Source organism: Telmatherina bonti, assembly GCF_933228915.1.
Source record: "Telmatherina bonti genome assembly, chromosome: 14".
NCBI lineage: Eukaryota > Metazoa > Chordata > Actinopteri > Atheriniformes > Telmatherinidae > Telmatherina > Telmatherina bonti.
Genome location: NC_136612.1, coordinates 14,018,307 through 14,035,952, shown reverse-complemented (window position 1 = coordinate 14,035,952; position 17,646 = coordinate 14,018,307). Strand labels below are relative to the sequence as shown.

The window sequence follows — 17,646 nt, the reverse complement described above, 5'->3', positions numbered from 1 at the left end:
ACTGCAGGCTTACTTGTGGTTCCTAGAGTCTCAAAGAGCCGAGCAGGAGGCAGAGCCTTTGGTTATCAGGCCCCTCTCTTATGGAATAAGCTCCCAGTTAGTGTTAGGGAAGCAGACACCCTCCCCACCTTTAAGACTAGGCTGAAGACTTATCTTTTTGATAAGTCCTATAGCTAGGGATGGTTAGCATCCCTTAGTTATGCTGCTATAGGTTTAGACTGCTGAGGGACATTTCCTGATACACTGAGCTTCTTTCTTTTTCTCTTTATCTCTTTCTTTTACCCCCCCCCCCCATAACAGTGTTGCATCATTAACATGTATGTCTCCTGTCTCAGCAGGTCTCCCTGGCCGGGAGTAGCAGTTCCTGTTGTCTGTTGTCTTTCTGTCCTCTTCCCCCCACACAGCAGAGGCAGATGGCTGCCTGTCCTGAGCCGGGTTCTGCCGGAGGTTTCCTTCCTGTTAAAAGGGAGTTTTTTCCTTCCCACTGTTGCCAGTGTGCTTGCTCAGGATGGGAGATTGAGTTGGACTCAACTCAATCTGTTGGTTTCCTTATATAGGCTGTTATGAATTGGCCTTCATTATGTTTTCCCCTCTGTCTGTAAAGCGTCTTGAGATGGCATTGCCGTGATTTGACGCTATATAAATAAAGTTGAATTGAATTGAATTGAACTTATATAATGTACACAAACTCTACACCAGGGGACGACTTGAATTGGGACATGCAGTTCAAACAGTCAAAAATCTTAAATAACATCAGTTGAATGATTACATTTTAATCCCTTTATTGTTTTGTTTTGTTTTGTTTTAATTCAGCCTGACTTTTTCTTCCCTTTACTACAGCATCAGGTACTTTTATCCTCATACTGGGATAAATGGTACAGCTATTCTTATTTTTCTGGCTGTGCTCATATTAAAATGCATTTCCATACAAATATGTTTAAAGATATTTAAGTGTAAAAAGACACTGCTTAAGCCTTCTCCATGGGGTGGTGAGATTTTTAGAATAATTTATGTAGAGAAAACAGTCTGATAGTGAAAAGATATATAAAGCCCTAAATCACTATAATAATGTCATACTTAGGTTTTCATGACATCTGGTAGAAACAAACTGAGGACTTGACAATGAGGCAAAGTCTGATTGCTGCAGGTGATTTCTTTTTAAGAAATCACCTTGTTTGTTTTTGATGTTTTGTTTGTTAAGAGCAGGATGGCTGAAAAAAAACCCCTTTAGACCAGGGGTGCCCAAAGTGGGGCCCATGGGCCAAAATCGGCCCGCCAGCACTTTGCTTTTGGCCCTTAAGTCATTGTTTATATTAATGCCCTACAGAGCATGATGAAAAGACACTTTCAGTGTCATGAACCCCAATAAGACCAGACTCAGAGGGACCCTGACTGACCTTGTCAGTGAGCCAGGTGCAACCCAACATGGAGAGACTGGTAATATCCAAAGATCAACTTCATGTTTTCCACTAAGTAACAACTTGCCTTGTTCCACATGCACTGTTTCTGGTTGTTGACATGTTGCACTTGGTTGCAGTTTAGTAGCTGTAAATATTGTTTCTTACCCCTCTAACAATGGCTTTATTGTTCTATTGCCATATTAATTTTTATGTAACATTTTATTTGCCCAGATAGGAAAAATCTGGGCAAATAAAAATTGCTGTTGAACAATAATTAAAAATAACATTTTTTCATGTTTCATCCTTAAAGCTGCAGTCTTTGGCCCGTGGCTCACTGGATCATTTTCAGTTTGGCCCATGGAAGCCAAAAGTTTGGGCACCATACAAGGACGATATTTCTAGTGGTCTGCACAATAATGCTGATTATTTAGTTCTGTGTCGCTGGAACCTGAAGTCTGAAATGCAAAGCAAACCTGACTGAGGCCTTCAGAGGAAAATGGAAGACTGTGTGGGGACAATCATTCAGTGTATGTAACTTTGGAGATGGTCTGTAATGAACACAGGAACACAAATGGAATATTTTCTCCAATGCTGATGAATCCTGGGACTTGGAATATGGCCGTGCCATCAGGGAAGAAAGCAATCCGTTGATGAAATAAGGTGGTCATTCATTATATTTTGGTAGTCAGCTGACATGGTTCGGACCTGACCGACTCCAGATGATAGACCGCCCCCGACATCTTGTACAGTAGGCATGATGGTAGAATCTTCTTACCCCGATGCTCCTCCTCAGACCACATGATCTTCTTCCATTGCTCCACACTTGAATCTTTCTGCTTCTCAGCATTTTAAAGCCTTTTTTCCCTGATTATCCTCACCGATTAGTGCTTTTCTTATGGCTTCACAGCTGTTTAGTCCCAAACGCTCAACTTCTCTTCACTTGGACATGTGGAAATGTTCTTTCACTGTTAAACAGCCCTGAGTTCTTGATTTTCGTCAATGCTTTGATTTCACCAAGCATCATAAGTAATTAACAACCACCATCATTTAAGATTTTCAAGCTCTTCCTTCAGGATTCTTCCCCAATTATTCATTTTAACAGATTTTAACCCAGCTGTAGTAGTTTATTTTTTTGCTTGATACCAACAACTTCAGTCCTTCCAGATTAGCATCTCCTCCACAACCAGAGGATGTGTCTCCTGACATAGTTGTTAAAGAAATGAGAAGCTATTTGCTGCATCAGAATGAAGTCGCTTGTTGCCAGCTGAAACACATTCATCCGTGCTGTAATTATCCAGCGGGAGACGCTTAACCTGTTTGCGTCGTTAAATCCGGGTGGAGACTTTGTTTCTGGACCGTGTTAGTAAGTCATGTAAACATCGTAATCAGAGTATTGATGTATTTGTAAAAAGAAAAAGAAAACAACCTAACAGCTCTTTCTGTTGGCTAAAAAAAAAAACCCAAGAGTCTCAATATTTCAGCCAGTTAGCGATCACAAAGACCACATAAACACAACTTTTTAATAATTGCATTTTATTAATTGAAAACAAAAAAAAAAAAAAAAAAAAAAAAAAAAAGAAGCAAAAAAACAAAACAAAAAAGAAAAGCAAAAAAACAAAACGGTATCATTAGGTAAGACGAGGTGAGACACTTAAATAAAAAAGTTCCAATGTTGATGAGGGCAAAGGTGATGCGGGTGGATGTAGGAGGAGGGCGAGGATGAGTACTGTCAGATGGGACTGGGATTATTTACAGGGTTTTTTTTTTTCCTCACTGCAGGACTAGCAGGCCCCAAAAAAAGGGAGGAAGGAAGGTGGGGCAGGGTTTAGAGAGGACGGGAGGGGGGGGGCTCAAAGTAGCAGGTCGGAGACACTGAAACACCAGAGAGAAAGGCACTATCCAGAGAGAACAAGAAACCAATAAAACACAGTAAACAATTACACACTGGACCGGAACAGAAGTCTACATGTTTGAAAAAGAAAAAAAAAAAACCCAAAAACTTTTACATCTTTTTGAGCTGATCTCTCAACTTTTATCATAAAAGACAATCTCTCAGTTTTCTGAGCTGTTAAATCTGCGCCAGCTGCTGATCTGCACTGGTGATTACACAATGTGATTATCTGAAGTCAGCCTCCGTCGCTACGAGCGGGTGTAGCGAGGAGGAGAGCGTCTGCATGCATGTCTTTAAATGTGTCTGAATATGGAGGTTAACTACCTGTACACATCCTCTTCCACCCATCTGCTTCCAAGCCAATTACAACATCACTACTTCAGCATGTCTTGTAAAAATCCCTTGCGTGGTTGTGTGGTTCAGTTCTCCGACCGTGCTTCCCTCATGTTTGCCTGTTAGATTCAGTCAGCTACATTCACTGCCCAGGTAAATATATCGGCTTAAAAAAACAAAAAACAAAACAAAAACAACAAAACAGGGATCCATGAGACAGATTTTTTTTTGCAGCATTTGGCTCTACTTGCTGGTCAACATGAACTTCTTGACAGGATTAGTTTTTCTTTAGAGAACTGACTAGACGGCATTTGGATCATAAACAAGAGAAACTTCAGACTGGGACTTGTGGTGTCTTACACGTCGTGCTGTTTTATCCGCCACTTCAGATAAAACAAAAACAAAACAACAAAAAAACAAAAACAAAACTTGACCGACAATTCATCACATTCTAGAGCTACGAGGTCTTACCCAGACTAATAGAAGATTGAACATAATTTACAAATGGAAAAACAGAATTTGTGATGAGCGGTAAAACAGACAAACATACAAATATATAATATATATTCTTAAAAAAATGGATTCTCTCTATACTTGATTCTTTTATACAGCCAGCGGCTGATGTACAATGCTCACGTGCCAACGGTCTTAAACGTGGAAATTTAATGTGTTGTTGATGGCATCACTTCTTTTTTTTTTTTTTCTTTTTTCATTATTAATACATTTTTAAAAGCATTTCCTCTTTTTTTTTTTTTTTTTTTTTTTAATCTTTTTCTTTTAAAACAGTTAGGACTGATCAGGAGGCAATTCAATAAAGTTCTTAAAATAACATGCGGCAAAGAAAGAGAACAAACGAAAGGCAGAATGTTAAGAAGTGGAGAAGACAGAAGCAGCTGTGGGAGCGGTCGGATCATTTGGTTATCTTCACGCTTGGTGCGTTTTGCTTTGAGTTTCTGTGTTTAGCTTTCCCTCAGAGACGGTTCAGTCCTCGCTGAGGCGTTCAGCAGGGAGGCGAACATTCTCCGGACAAATGAAAAGTGGATTTCTGCTCAGCTGCCACCCACACAGCGACGCCTACATCACTACTCCTGTTTCTCTCTTTCAGCTGGTTCGCGTTCTTCCGGTTATTGTGGGATGGCCAAGAGAGATACAGGGGCTGGACTGGGAGGAGGGGGAGGGGGAGGAGGAGGAGGAGGGGGAGGGCAGTCGGGGATGATGAGATCAAGAACAATGATGATAATGGTGGCGGTGACGGTTTGCCGTTTGTGGTTGTTGTTGACATGGTCTGACTGTTTACATGTTCCGGTTAACAGGTGTGACGTAGTTGCGGGGGAACATGCCCGTTTGACCGTGGCACGCTCCTTTCCACCAGTTGGGATCGGAGTTGTCAAGGACTTGGATGAAGTCGCCGCGTCTGAAACCCAGCTCGCCTTCCTCCTGGGGATCGAAGTCGAAGAGCGCTTGCACATATGTGGGATGCTGAAGGGGGGGGGACGGGGGGGGGACAGAGACAAGATTGCAGGACGCGTTAGTGATGAACATAAGCAGGATGGAGAGGAAAATGATTAAATATACTGGTAGCTCTGGTATTTAACATGTAGGCTTACTGGACTAAACCAGAGTATAACACCGTCATATGAGGTCATGTCTGACTATAATGTTGTGGTTTTTAAAACTCCATGATTATTTTTTTTTTAATGTTTTTGGTCTTTTAATTATCTTAGTTTGTTAGGAAAGCACAATAAATAATGGTGTAATCATAGATTTATTATATATAGTCATACTGTAAACCTCCTGGACGGGATGTAAATGTCTGGAAAACTGACCTAAAAGCAGGGCTAGTCACTGTGGTCCTACACGGGCTGCAATCCAGCAGGTTTTCCATGTGTCTCTGCTCCAACACAGCTGACTCCAGTTCATGAATCACTGTGCAGAACCTGATAGAACTATTTAATTTGACTCAGGTATGTTGAAGCAGGAATACATGGACAACCAGCTGGGTTGCAGACCTTGTAGGAGCGAATGGAGGGTAAGCTATCGATCATTATTTACCCCCCAGTTACACACTACTGTAGCTGAAAACCTGCTGATGATATAAGTGAAAGTGCTTCGAAGCGCCTGCTATCCAGTGGACTTTTAAGGATTTTGTTCTTCAAAACGTAGAAGACAAATTAAACCTGGAACAAAACCAACCTATAATAGAAGATTAATGTTGCACTGCACAGTGTTTTGTAACGCAGGTGCAACCTCGCAGTTCCCTCCCACCATCTTCCACAAACACACATCTACTTTCACTCAGGTCTTCCTTTTCTTGCCTACAGAATCTCCTCTTTTATGTCTACAGCTTCACCACAGCTAACGTCATTTCAGTCTTCTCTGTCCTCCTCCTACGATGCTCAGCTACGAAGGTGTAGGTGAAATTAAATATGTGTGGGAGGTTTTATAAAATGAAGAATATCCTGAGTGATAAGCCATTTGCCACGGTCAGGCTGGTTCATCCTGAACTGCAGCATGAACGCTGGCATGCTGACTCAGAACTGGATCATAGGTGTCTGGATGGTAGATGGTAAGCATAATTTGACAGAATAAATAGCTTGCATTTGCAACTTCTTATGACCTCTTGGTCAGAAACTTCTTCACAAAAGAAAAGTAGGTTTTTATGTGTGTGTATATTATATACATATACATATATATATATACATATATATATACATATATACACATACATATACATATATACACATACATACATATATACACATACATACATATATACACATACATACATACACATACATACATACATACACATACACACACACACACACACATATACACATGCATAAATAAATAAATGTGTGCGTGTGTGTGTGTGTGTGTATCTGCATGTATGTATAAATGCATGCATCTATCTAATCTATCTATTAGGTGTGGGGAATCGAATGGAGAAAAAAAAAAAGTGATCCTTTACTTCACAATTTTAAAATACATATTTTTGTTAAAAAGTTTTTTTTTCTTCAAATAAATAAAAAGAATCAATAATATTTTTGTCATTTTTATTGTTTTTATTGATCTTTTTACTTGTCCCCTTGTGCATTATAGCAGCAGAATTATGGTCTGGCTGCTGTGTTGTTTTTTCCTAAATGAAATTAAGAAAAATGACGAGTAAAAAAAAGTTTTTTATGTGTCGCAATTTAAATTGAATCAGCCCGAATAATTTCTAAGTTCTTTGTGGCTTTTAGAAGAATGAAGTTACTTTAGAAATTGGCACCTTTTGTAACTTAAATTAACCAAAAAATGTGTTTGAATCGAGAACAGATTCTGTATAGAATTGTCACCCCAAAAATCAGAATGGAATTGACTCTTGAATTATTGCTAGATTCACATCCGTACTCTGCATCTATCTATCCATCCATCCACTTACCGATTTATCTATCCATCTTTTTACACGTATAAATATAACACCACAAATAAATAATTACTACCTTAATCATGTGGCCACTGGCACACTGACTGAAAACAACACTGTGGGTTCACATCACGGTTCACATCACTGATTCTCATTACTATTAATGTTTTTCCTGGTGACCAGTTGAATTTACCAACAACAAACTTCACTGGTATTTGCACTTGGGTTTGTTTTTCCCAATAAGAGCTGCATGAAGTGTCAAACAACCTGAGCGAGTTACGAACTTCATTTTTTGTGGCTTGTGGTTGCTGCAGTACAGACTCAGGATGACCGTTTGTTAATGTGATGCATGTAACTTTTTATGTTCAGGTAAATATTCTAGACTTTATGCATTGCCTCATTTATTTTATTGCTCTTCCAAGCACTAGGTATTCTTCCATTAAAAGCAGTAAGTGTGGTCAAGTGAGCTCTGATTGCAGCTTAAAGGCTACAAAGGAATCCATAAAATCCAGACTGTTGCACTCTTGTAGATTTTTTTCTTCTTTGATGATGATCAAGTTTTTTCTTGCTATCAAATATCAATAACTTCTTATAGTCACACTGCCATGGGTAAGTTCTGCAACATGTATGCGTGTGGTTACCCTAACTACTTCTAGCTACATGAGTGAGTGGGGGGGGGCAAATATTTAAATGCAAGGCGCTGCAAGTTTCTAAAAGCCATCATGACATGAATGTTCAAATCTACATCATTTAAAATGCGACACCATCCAGAGGAGGGAAATGTTTTGCTCTTCTTTTGTGTCTTTTGTGTGACCGAGTGAGCTCTTACCTGGGCGACCTGCTCGATATCTCGCAGAAAGATTTGCTGATTACGGGAGACTGAGGTGGTGCGGTGGTATTCCACCAACTCATTGAGGGAGTTAAACTTCACAACCCATAGGAAATACTTTCCGGCTCCGTCGCGAAGAACCTTGAAGTGCTGAACATCATTTCCAAATCTGAAGATTTAGGAGAGAAAGAAAACTATCAGCAGAAAATCCTGAGAAGTTACAAGCATGAAATAAAAAAGTACCTTTACAGTTTGTATGGAGCACATGTATAAATTAGGGGTGCACCAATCACCTTTTTGGGAGTTCTGATCCGATGCAGATATCTGAAATTTGAATATCTACCGATACCAATATCTGCCGATACCAAATCTGTTTATGTGAACATTTTTGTGACTATGGTTATTATTGCTGTTATAACTGTATAAGATTTCATTAGGTTGTAATAAATGACCCATCCTCTCTGAAGTTACCTCACAGATAGTAATATAATATCATTACAGATCTAACAATTTCAACAAGTTTTATTCTGATTTGGCAGATTTTACCTAAATACAACTATAAATGTGTGGTTTTGAAACAAAGATCTCGCTTTTAGTGGAACAAAAATGTCACATTTTAACATTCAAGGCATTTATTTCTTTTAAAACATGTCCGAAGCATGTCATTAAACACATCTGCTCTGGCTTGACTAGTGTGGTATCAGGTATCGGTTGTGGTATCGGTACACTTTTATTAATACCAATTACGAGTACACATGCATGGCTTTGAGCCGATACTGATACTGGTATCGTGATTCCCTAGTTTAAAGCTGGGGTAGGTAATATTGGGCAGCTAGCAAGATGTGAAAGTGGCGCCCTGTCTTGGCTCCTCCCCCTCTGGTTCTGCTCCTTGCGTGATCCGAGGCTTTTTTCTTACCTCCGCCAAGGAGGTGATGTTTTTACCGACGTTTATCTGGTCGTGTTCAAGATAAGTCAAAAAGTTATGGATGGATTTTAATGAAATATTTTAGGAGTTGTTGGAAATGTGAAAGGAAGAAGTGATTTAATTTTGGTGGTGATCCGGATCACCGTTTGGATCCAGGAACTTTTTAAAGTCCTTGGCGGAGGTTTTTGCTCTCTGAGTGTTTTTCTAGTTTGCAGCTTTTTCCACCAACGATTTTCTTTTCCTCTGCTGTTTAGCAGGAGGAGGCAAATAAACCGAGCCGGGTCGGGAAATCCTTCCTGCATTTTCTCAGCCACGTTTGTCTTCCAAGTTTCTTCTTCACTACTTTGTATTTTCATCCTAACACACTACTTTATATGCAGGGTATCAGGTATGCGCTGTGGGAGAGGGAGGAGGGGAACCGGGAAAAGAAGCTTACAAAATATAAGAAATTAACAACTTCAATTCAGCACGAACGTTTGGATTGGTCAGATATCTTACAGATTTACAGTAAACTGAGGGGTCTAACTATATTTCTTTTGGTCCATGGTTACAACATGGACAGACTACTATCAGGACGAGGAACCACTTCACCCAGAGTAAAAAAATAATGTCTCTGAGCCACATTACCAACCATAGCTTAATAGACACAAATCTCAGTTATCAACAGGTGCGTCTCTGACGGCTAATAAGTTTTAGTCAAATGAATCGGCAGACTGGCGTTTTATACAAGCTTACTAACTGGAAACAGGGCAGTTCAGGCTGTAATTAAGATTCATATCTTTCCATCAACTTTACATGTACCCTGTAATCTTTATACCCAAAGAAAGAACAAAGATAAGAGGAAATGAAGCTTGTATGTGTCTGCAAAAATCAAGCGATGATAATCAACACCAGCACAAATTATTACTGGAAAAAGCTGGTCACAGGAGGGCATCCCTGAAACCCCCCCAGAGTGATGACTCAAACATACCAAGCATGGAAACATAACCTGATCAGATGTGAGGAAACTGCACCAATAATATGTAATGATGAAGTCAGACTATATTCACAGGAAACGGAGTGACGAATGTTTTCCCCATTTGTGATGAATGAGAGGCGTTACTTACTTCACAGAGAGGGAGAAGTCCCCCGGTGCACTCTCGCTCTCTCTGATGAGGAAAGCCCCATCGTGCCTCTGTTTGTTTAGCATCTCCTCTGCTTTGGCGCGAGGAATCTTCCCAAAGAACCACCTGTGGAAACGCACACGACAAACACATTTACATGTGAGTTGACTACAGTGATTAAAAATCAACAATATCTTGTTTAAACAACTGTAGCAGCTCATAAAGACTGAGGCAGGAAACTGAAAGGAAGATGCGATGAGAGGTTACAGACTTCCCACAAACACCCTGCTGGCCAACAGGTGCAGAAAGTGGGTAGAGAAAAGTTCTAACCACTGATCATCAAGCTGCCTAAAGAAGACAGTCATGGAGCTACATCTACTCTAACTCTCTCTCTCTCTCTCTCTCATCAAACTTGGGAAACTTGTTAAAACCTGCACCCAACAATGGACATGTGAGCAGTTAAAACTCCATAAAGTCAGTAGGAACTGTTAAAGTGACGCGGTAACAGTGACGGATCAGTCATGTGAGGGAGACGACGCCGTTGATCCACAGACAGGGAAGTAGATAAGTCATCAGCCAATTTCAGCCACGTTCCAGTAACAAAAAACAAATATATGCTTTGATACATTTGTTTATATCATCACACTGGGAAAAAATGTCCTTTTTTTTTTTTTTTAAATTTCTTGTCAAGGTTCAGAATGTGAGAAGGAGACACCTCTATTTCCATCACCTCAGAATGGCATCCGGTCATCTTTAGATGCTACTAAATCAGTGTAACAAACCCCCAGATGGAGAGAATAAGTGAAAGACAAAGCAAGTGAACCTGAAGATGGCAGGTTGGGATCAGTAATGAAATGAAAGGGCCAACTCTTAATTCACTTTGTATTAGTGTTTGGCAGGACACAGAGTCTGCACAGTCCGTCTCTTTCCCTGTTTGATAAAAGTGATAGGAGAGCAATTAATGGAGCCAGAGTAACAAGAGAACAGCTGCCACTGCTATCAGTAACATACACAGACATACACTGATTGCTCTACCACTCTCTCAGATCTCTGCATGAACATGAGCACTCTTCACAAAACACAGTCATTGTTAGACTGGGGGTGGGGTGGAGGGGGATCTGTGTACAAACAGAAATGAGTGGTTTTGGTGCTGAGCCATACTCCGTTGTGACTTGCTATGTAAGGCTAGCTGTGTGTGCTGAGATGTAGTGGCGCCTGGTACTCTGATGGCACATTGTTAAAACGACAGAAAAACTTAAACTTAGTCTTTCATTCACTTCTGCATTTGGTAGATTCACAGGTTACAAAAATACTAAAACATTACTGAAACACAAAACCATTTCACTCAACCAGTTCCCACAGGTGGGACCACAGTTCATCTGGGATCTACGCTGAGAGGCACTTCAGCTCACAAGCTATTACAGCTGTGACGATATGCTTTTGTCCCGATTTGATTCCAATTTTTTGGATGCCGATTCGATTTAAATTGCGATTCTCACACTTCTTCGATATTGCTGATTTTTGTAGATTAAAAACAAAACAAAACAAAAAAAAAATGTAAAAAAACTTTTTTTTTTTTGCTAGTCATTTTTCTTGATTTCCATTAGGAAGAAACAACACAGTAGCCAGACCATCATTCTGGTGCTATAATGCCTAAGAAGACAAGTAAAAAGACCAATAAAAACATTAAAAATGACAAAAATTTCATGATAGATTATTTTAATTTATTTGGGGAATCAATTTTAAAATTGTGAAGCAAAAAAAAAATCCAGATTTTTTTTAATTTTTGATTTGATTTTCCCATCCCTACTAGCTGTTTTATAATAAAGTTAGAAATGAGAAAATGGTGAATTGACTGTACATGCAGCACTTGATTGATGCCTAACATTCACCCACACAGACACTCATACAGCATTTATCAGTTTATACCAGTAGAAATGCTTCCAATCTCCAACTCTGCTCAAGATCTCCTGTCCTGCAGGTTTTAGTAGTACCCCTGATGCAACACAACACACTCAAAAGACAAGCTCCGCGTAAGCCTGTTAATGACCCATTGATTTGACTTTGGCATGTTGCAACATACATGTAGTATGTCTGAACTCACATGATCTTACCAAACTGTCAACATAGTTTATAAAAAAGACCCCCATCATCAGTAACGTAGGAGTGGTTTTACTTTGGTAAAAATGAGATTAACACAAAGTTTTGACTGAAGTCATTAATTGCTGAGCACCAAAACGAGACAACCCTACAGAAAGCAAAATGTGGCTGATGCACCTTGGTACCGCAGCTCTTGTAGTGCAAGTGTCAAACAATAAAACCTCATTTGTGGATGGCAGCACAATATAAAAGCTTTCAAAGCAAATCAGAGCAATTACAACAGTTTTTCTTAATATCTAAAATTAGACCCAATGTCCCTTGTGGTCATTATTAGTATTTTTCTGAAATTTATTAAATAATTTACACCATATTGACAAGTCCAAATAACAGGTAGCCAAGTGTTTTAATGAAACTGAATACAAAAATGCTTCTGCAAAAAAAAGGTGTTAAAAAAACAGATCCACAAAGAGGAAACTCAAGTGTTAGTCAGTTGAACAAGGGACGTTTATGATCTCAAATAACTTGCAGCTTAAATATGGTCCCAAAGCTTAGGTTGTGGACCTGCAATGCTTTAGTGATACAAATGTTCGGATTAAAACTAACTTTGATTTCCCATATTTATAATAAAAGACTCTTAAACCCTTAAGTACAACTGTAACATCAGTACAATGACAAAATAAAAGTCCAAAACAATAACATTCACCCTTCATTTGAACAATCAATCGATCAATAACTAAATAAATAAACAAACAAAGCCCCAAAGCTACATGTGATTGCAGCCCTGCAATGTTGCAGCGAGGTCAATATTCAATTAAGTATAAGAGGTTGGGAGGGCTTTAATAAAGAGAGAGCTAATCTGGGACTGAGTGTGTGTCCAGAGGGAATGTTCTCCAAGGACCTGCCAAGATTCATTCAAAGATGTTTGACACACAAACAATCTCACACACACGATAGACTCATTGGCACATATGCATTTGTTTTTATTTATGACAGATGCCTATAGTGTCCTGCATTCCTTTGGGGGGGTGCCTGAATGTTAAAGCCTCACAAAATAATAATAATAAAAAAAATCCACTTAACTGGACGCCTAATATGTTTGAGTTAAATGCCCTCCACAGTGACTAATCCCTCTATTTCCACCACCTGTTCACAGACATCATATATGGTATGAAAACTCTGGCAAGCCCCCTTATGGGGTAGTACTTGGGCAGGAGGATAAATAATCATATCAATGATGCAGCTGGTTGTCTTCATGAGTGTGAGGTATAAAGGTAAGTGTATTTACAGCTTTAGATTTTGCAGTATGTACTTAATGTTCTGAAAAAAGATATAATTTAGATCATATCCGATGGCCAACAGTGAACACTTGTTTCAACTAAAAACTCTGACTTTACACAAGTATATGTAAAGCTGACTACTTAGCTGTAGTTGCAGATTTTGCCAAACTTAATAAGAGTGCTGCAGTCGAGGTACTTTTTCATTTCGTTGACAAGAAGAAATGTGTTGTAACCATAGACCGTATATGAAAGATGGACAGAGCCTCCTGCGGTTAAAAGTGAAGTCTATGCGGAAGTGCAAAAAACTGCAGTTCCTCCCTCATCCACTAGGGGCTGCAAAACAGCGCGAATCCCCATAGACTCCCATGTTAAAAAGACCAACTTCACAACAGAAATAAACATGTTTACAGCCTGGTTCAAAAATCCATTTTAGGTTTAATAGGTCAGGTTTACCTTCATTACAACTGTGGGGGGAGTGAATTTTTTTCTTCTAAAAGTTAAAAGTAATTTAATCTTGAATTTCGGCATATTTAGGGGCGTGTCCTTTTGATTGACAGGTACCCGATCTACCATTTCAAGTAAGAAGAACGTATAACAACTGCGGTATTTAGCCACTTAACAACGTGACTTAGCTTTAGTCTGCTTACCTCAGTTAACTGGTTAGCTCCTGTTATCTCCAGGTTAGCTCGGTTAGCTCTTAGCTACAGAAAGCTTGATGTTCGTTTGATGTCAATCATCCATCATGACGCTCACAGCCCCCCTCTCAGCTCCACCTCTTTGCCCATATTTGTATTTTCCAGGAGAGACGACACAAGATGGCGATGGTAGGAACTGCCCACCGAGCTTCAATTCAGCTCTTCAGAAACCTATGGGTGATGTCATGGAGACTCTGTCCATCTTTTATATACAGTCTGAGGTTGTAACCAGCCAACAAAACTGGTGTTGGCTCAGTTTCACACCTCCTGTGTGGGTATAACATGATAGAAACCCAGCCTGCAGAACACGGCAGCATCATGGCTTCACGGAACAGTTAAATGCCTATTGGTGGGACAACTATGGACAACACAGGACTAGTTCTTAATAATGGTTAAGAGTCCTACAACTAACAACTAAATTTATTAATATATTCTAATTAATCTTCTACAACTTGCTCTCAAGTTGTACTTAATGTGTTTCCTCATAAAAACCACACAACCCACATCACAAATGTGTTTGTAGACTCTCAAAGTGTTGCCTCTTAGATTGGTGAATGCTAATCTAGACAAGTTGATTAAACTGCCATACGTCGCGGGTAAAAGCACAAAGTTACCATAAAAGGTCAAGACTTACAATTCGTGTGAAAACAGCCACAAACAGACAGATGTGCAAAAATTTAATTAAACTGAAAGTAATCCCACAGTGAGATTCAGCTTATATAAAAATGGGTTGTCGTCACTTCTGAACTTGTACAGCGAGTCTACAGGGAGATCACATGAGGGCTGGTGCAGTAGTTAAAAGGGGAAGTGGTACACCGTAGAGCACATTTTCATCTCTCTCTACATACTACACCTTCTACAGTTTGTAAAGCAAACTGCCTCCTGCTGTGGCATTCTTTTAAGATGTGGTATGCTGATGGCACAGGTATGTGAACCTGATTACATGAAACCTCCAGGTTAGTCTGAGGGTTGATCAGTGCTATTATTAACTAGCCACCAGTGGAGAACCTGTATGTCCAAATAAAACTAATAATAAAAACCCAAAGTTTGACCGCCTTCAGCAGGTGGATCTGGGAGTAACTTGGGCGTTTATAGAGGGAGGTTTTTCTGTGCTAGTGAGCACAGTTCTGGTGTGTGTACAGGCTATTCCAGTAATGGTTTTAGGAAGTCAGCAACAGAATTAAATCCCCTCTTGGCTGCAAATATTTCTTGAATGAATGATAGTTTTTATTAAATTCCCTGTGAGGGAAATTATACTGTTAGGATACCATCTGCAATATTTTACCATTTATTTTAGAATAACAAAATTCTTTGTGAACTTATTTTAAAACCAATACTGTAATTTTATTTATACATTTTATTGAACCGAACAGCAGAAGACAACACAAATGCTGACTTTGTTCAGGATGTCGACACTCTAATGTCCAGAAGAGTACTCCTGAGTGTTTGTAGGTCAACATGCAAAGATTTCCATGAATGCCACAATCTTCATGTAACGTTTGTTAAGTACGACTAAAGAACCCATTTGTTTGAAAGACCACTGGTAAATCAGGCCCCTGTCTGTATGCTTGTTTTGGAAAAAAATATTAAGATGGCCACGGCAAAAATCCTGGGCTTAAACCAAAAATAACAGCACTCATGACCATCTTCTTTATGCTGTCTTAGTGAGCTCAAACATCACATACAATCAGCTTTGAGAGGTAAATAGGATAGTGGTTGTTGAAGTATAGTAGCTTAGTGAAGCATGAGAAATTACTACAATCCAAACTAAATTCTCTGATAAAGTCAGACATAAAAATATAGAGAGGAAAAAAAACAGAGATGAGCCTAAAATGCCTTTTGGTCTGAAACAAATAAAACACTTCAATAAACACGAAACAGAGTTACATAATACTTACGGATGAGCTTTCATCTCTATGTAATTCTTGGGGATGAATCCATCTTTTCCATTTAGTTCTGCTTTGTACCAGTTCTGATCACATTCTTCATTTAATACCTAAGAAGACAGACAGGAAAAATTGAGAACAGAAAAGTATAAGTCAGGTAGGTGCTTTAAATGTCAACATGCAAATGTCAAACACCACCATCTTAACTGAGATAAAACAGCTGTTTTTACCCGCTTAATTTCTTGAGATATCAAAGTGTGGAAAATGCAAAGTTAAATTTACTTAACTAAAAAAAAAAAAAAAAAAAAAAAAAAGGATCAGTGTCAACAGGCTGGCAAGAAGAAGCATCACGAGGGAAATGCTCTTTAAAATAGAGCAGAAAAAACAGCTGAATCTACAAAAACACCTGAGGGACAAAAAGCTGTGTGTGTTCAAGTATAACTGTGGACAAAATGGTCTGTTTTACGGTTAATACATGTACTAGTGTGCAAAAGATGGGACGTGCTGGCCTGATATAAATAATGTGTTGGTTTTGTTCTATTCTTCACTACAGTTATGCTTTTCCTCAGTACAAATGTAAAAATATCCCTCCACTCAAACTGATAACATATCACACCATGTATCATTAGTAACTTTTAACTTTGTTCTTCCTTAAAATCATGATCGATCAGTCAGTCAGTCAGTCATTTTCTGAACCGCTTATTCCAATTCAGGGTCGCGGGGAAGCTGGAGCCTAACCCAGCTGGCTTTGGGCGACAGGCAGGGTACACCCTGGACAGCTCGCCAGTCCATCGCAGTTAAAATCATGATAAAACTGTAAATTTTCTTTAACAGATGCCTTGTTTTCCAAGAAAAGCTACATAAGAGCACCAAGTCATGCAGCCTTTATTTGGACAGCACTGCAAATCACAAAATTCCGTTGATAACATAACCCTGATAAGAAGATAAGAAGAATAGGAGGTTTGACTCTGTAGAGCTTTGTTGTTGTCATTTACTGTTACACAAATTTCTCTCCTCCCCATTGCTCCATGTTTTACCAGTCGTTTGTTTCAGCACGGCCCTCCCCAAACAGTACAGCAAAGAGGGGACAGGTGGAAGAGCGGGCATTACTAATCTCAGGGTTGGCGGTTTGATCACTGGGCTCTCCATGTGCTTAAGCGTCCTTGAGCAAGTTGCACCAAATGCAGGGCAAACACTTTGCACAGCAGCTCAGACAGTAGTGTGTCCATGAGGTGTGTTTAGGTAAATAGGAAACATATTGCAAAGCATCTTGGACAATGGCTGAGGTTAAAAGGACCAGTATTAGTGCAGACCAGTTACCATTTTCCTCCCCCTTTCTCTCCTCTTAAATCCATAATCTACCATTTGCCAATCCCAGGACAGCTGTCCAATCGGCCCCTGTGCAGTGCGAGTGACTAAGGGCCATTTGCTCCAGTGAGCCTGCAGAATGCCAGCTGTCCCTGGTCTCCCCCAGCTGCTAACTGCATTAGACCAGCATTACTGGATGAAGGGAGTGGCCTTGGACTGAAATCAAAAGGAGTGGGAATGTGCATGAGCCTGTAAGTGCTTGTGATAGAGAAGATTTGAATAAAGAAAAAAAAGAAAAAAGGAGCTGTGAAGTATCAAATGCACCGAGGGGTTTTTGTGGCACATTTTGGTGCAAAACTCAATAAAATGGTCCAAAACCTGTATGCTGTATGTGTAAAACAAACAGGACAATACTGCAAGGCATTGCTGTTGTCTTACTGCTTTCATGTAGTTCTTTGCAAACTCTACAGGTAACTTCAAATGAAAGACA

At 39.5% G+C, this 17,646-nt stretch overlaps 1 protein-coding gene across 1 annotated transcript in view; it reads right to left on the bottom strand.

Annotated features, from left to right (window-relative positions):
* Window positions 1–3,044: 3,044 nt before the first annotated feature.
* Window positions 3,045–17,646, bottom strand: part of grb2b (growth factor receptor-bound protein 2b) — a 34,031-nt gene continuing 19,429 nt past the window's right edge. Inside the window, exons 3-6 of the mRNA XM_079253238.1 lie at window positions 15,861–15,958; window positions 9,894–10,016; window positions 7,863–8,031; window positions 3,045–5,103 (exon numbers count right to left, since the gene is read on the bottom strand). Coding sequence (XP_079109364.1) covers window positions 4,918–5,103; window positions 7,863–8,031; window positions 9,894–10,016; window positions 15,861–15,958 — 576 coding nt within the window. The 3' untranslated portion in view covers window positions 3,045–4,917. The remainder of the gene's footprint in view (window positions 5,104–7,862; window positions 8,032–9,893; window positions 10,017–15,860; window positions 15,959–17,646) is intronic.